The sequence below is a fragment of the Bison bison genome, unplaced genomic scaffold (genome assembly GCF_000754665.1).
Source record: "Bison bison bison isolate TAMUID 2011002044 unplaced genomic scaffold, Bison_UMD1.0 scf7180017864495, whole genome shotgun sequence".
Lineage (NCBI taxonomy): Eukaryota > Metazoa > Chordata > Mammalia > Artiodactyla > Bovidae > Bison > Bison bison.
The window spans coordinates 6,347,060-6,350,299 of NW_011495054.1; the positions used below are offsets into that span (position 1 = coordinate 6,347,060).

The 3,240-nt window shown below is 50.7% G+C and overlaps 1 protein-coding gene across 1 annotated transcript in view; it reads left to right on the plus strand.

Moving 5' to 3' along the window:
* MLEC (malectin) overlaps positions 1 to 2,366 on the plus strand; it is a 10,634-nt gene extending 8,268 nt beyond the window's left edge. Inside the window, exon 5 of the mRNA XM_010828634.1 lies at positions 1,585 to 2,366. Within this exon, the coding sequence (XP_010826936.1) occupies positions 1,585 to 1,814 (230 nt within the window). The 3' untranslated portion in view covers positions 1,815 to 2,366. The remainder of the gene's footprint in view (positions 1 to 1,584) is intronic.
* The last annotated feature ends 874 nt before the right edge of the window (positions 2,367 to 3,240 follow it).

The following is a 3,240-nucleotide window of genomic DNA, read 5'->3' on the forward strand; positions in this document are numbered from 1 at the left end:
AGCATAAGATGTGTGTTCGGTTCTGCTTTTTTTTTTTTTAATTATTTATTTTTGGCTATGCCGGCTCTTCATTGCGGTGAGGGCTTTTCTCTAGTTGGGGCAAGCGGAGGCTCCTCTCTAGTTGTGGTATGCAGGCTCCTCATTGTGGTGGCTTCTCTTTTATGGAGCACAGTCTTAGGTACTCAGGCTTCAGCAGTTGCTCCCCAGGTGGACTCAGTAGCTGTGGCTCCTGGGCTCTAGGGCGCAGGCTCAGTAGCTGTGGCTCCTGGGCTCTAGGGCGCAGGCTCAGTAGCTGTGGCTCCTGGGCTCTAGGGTGCAGGCTCAGTAGCTGTAGCTCCTGGGCTCTAGGGCGCAGGCTCAGTAGCTGTGGCTCAGGGGCTTAGTTGTCCCCAGCACGTGGGATCTTCCTGGACCAGGAATCAAACCCATGTCTCCTGCATCGGCAGGTAGATTCTCTACACTGAGCCACCTGGGCAGCTCCTCTGATCTGCTTTTTGACGTGAGCTGAAGGATATGATTGAGGGAACCGCTAGGGGTGATTTAGCTGATCACTGTTCTGAAACCCCTAACACTTAAAGCCTTAATATGAGGCACCCGGAGTCAGGTGGCCCAGGCTGAAGTGTAGCAAGCACGGTGCTAGCCCTAAGCTTTGCAGCAGGGTCTGTGTTCAGATCTTCCTGTCACCATTTAATCAGTGAGTTGGTTTTAGACAAAACTCCTTTTAACTGCTCTGTAAATCAGGACTGGGTGTGCCCTGACCCTTGTAGTCATTTGGAATTGCCTAAACCTTACTCTTATTCTGTTTCTTTGACTTCTGTGAGTGAGGTGCGGTGCAGGTAGATAGAAAGAGGAAAAAGGCAGAGGAAGGGCCCTGAGTGGTGTGCTCTAAGAGCACACTGTTGCTGGGCTGCACTTAGCAGAAGTTCACTTAATGTCTCCTTGTTCTGGGATCCAGCCCAAAAGTCCATCTCTTTCTTGGGGTTGAAGGTCCTGGCTGCCAGCTTTCCCAGGCCGGTTTTTGCAGAGAAGGCATCTGTCTCAGTGACTTTGCTCCCCCATCCCACCTCCATGCCTTTCCCCACCTCATCTGGAGGCACATCCCAGAGGATGTCTTACTCCCAGACTGATGGGTAAACAGAATCCCTTGGGAGGGGACAGTGAACAGAGCGGGAGGGTGTGCGGAGAACCCAGAACTCCGTGGATCAGCTTTTCCTCGGTTGCTGTGTGCATCAGAAGGGAATGTGGGGTTGGAGGAGGGAGAAGGAGAGATTTGAAAAGGCTAAGCTTGGGATGTTGGGTCACTGTCCTCATCCAGTCTGGTTCTCCCCAGGCTCTAAAGAAGTAGGACAGGGAAGGGAGACAGGGAGTCTCTCAGGGTGCAAGACTTCTACTCCATTTTAGTTAAATCTCAGGAAGACCCATGTTTGCAGCCATCTGCTGTTCTCCAGGCTGGGAACTGTGGCTGCTCCTTCCTGTGGATCCTGCTTTAGGTCACAGGGTCTCTTGTGGCTCATTTACTTCCCTTAAGGGCCTCATTTAAATGCTGTGAGTCTTACTTAAAAGGTGTTCTTGTTCTCGTGTCAGATGTGCCAAAGCTGCAGCCTCATCCAGGACTGGAAAAGAAAGAAGAAGAGGAGGAGGAAGAAGAATACGATGAAGGGTCTAATCTCAAGAGACAGACCAATAAGAACCGAGTGCAGTCGGGCCCCCGCACGCCCAACCCCTACGCCTCGGACAACAGCAGCCTCATGTTTCCCATCCTGGTGGCCTTCGGAGTCTTCATTCCAACCCTCTTCTGCCTCTGCCGGTTGTGAGAACCGATCACCATCCTGAACAGGTGGAGGGGTGTGGGAAAGAAACCGAACGTGTTGGTTTGGGTTTCTGTATTTTTTATAGTGATTAACAAAAACGTGAGAAAACACACACACACACACACACACACACACACACACACACACACACACAATTAAAGGAGATGAAAAGAGGCAGAGTGACTAGAGAGCAGCCCTCATCCACCACCTGGTCCCAGACCTGCTCTAGTCCTCATCCTCTCCCTGGGGCAGCCCCCAGCTGTCTCTTTCCTCTCTCGGGTACGTAGGGTAAACTCGATCCCACCTGGCCAAGGGTCTTCGTCCAGTGGAAGGAACTCTGAACTCAGAGCTGACCTGGTTCCTTTTCTTAGGTTAGAAATTAACAGCAGGCAAATACGATCTTCTTACTCCAGAAGACCAGCGCTGGGAGTTGGGTATGTTCTGAAGTGACGTCCAGAGAAGTTTTCAGATGTCCTGGGATTCCAAGTGGGTGTGTGGTCTGTGTGTGTGTGTGAAGGTGTATAATTTGTATGATAAGACAAAAATGGAAGGGGGATTCAAAAGAGGAAAAGTTAATACTTCCTTACATGGAAGCCTGTCTGGTTTTAGCCTAGTGACGGTTCCACCTTAAGTGTTTGAGCTTTGTCATCGCTTTTCTCCTTGACACGCGCCAGTTAGAGGACTGTCTGGTATCCAAGGCGATTCGTTTCTATCAGGTCCTCGAGTTGCCTATGACTTCTTACCACAGCAGATCATTTTGATTTCAGTGCCTGTTGGGGATTTGATTTCCTCTCTCTCTCTTATTTTTCTGAACCTGGCTCATTTGGAAATCTCTTCTCGCTCTCTCTCAGCCATCCTGCTAAGTTATTGCCAAGAAGGGAAGGAGACATTGGGGATCTGGAGTTCCCTCTGCTTGAATGTCTTCTCCTCCACCACCTCACCTTACTGGTACCTCCCTCCCTGGATCTCTGAGCCAGCAGCCAGGAGGACCTGACCGAGCAGCTCTTTTACTGGCCCCTTTGTAGGGGCTTGCTGCCAGGGGACACAGAGGCTTTCCAGCCTGCAGACACAGAACACTTGACCTTAAAAGTCTCTTCTGGTCTTTGGATTGGAAAAGGCTTACGTTAGCATAACTTAAGAGCAACCTCAGAGACCTGAGCCCTACTAAGTGACTGACCACTGTTGAGAGTATCTAGTATCCGACGTTCATTGATTCCCTCCTCGTCCTACGTCATGGTTCAGCCAGTTTTGGCTTAAGGCTAGAGCTGCCCCAAGGAGCTAGAATAATTGTATCTGGCCCAGTGACGCCTCTCACTGACCTTAAGAGTGCGCCCTTATGACCTTTCATTTCCCCTGTCCAGGTCACTGCCAAGTTCTTGGTGTGATGGGGCAGGAAGGTTAACAGGCAGCCCTAGGCCTGGCAGCCCCA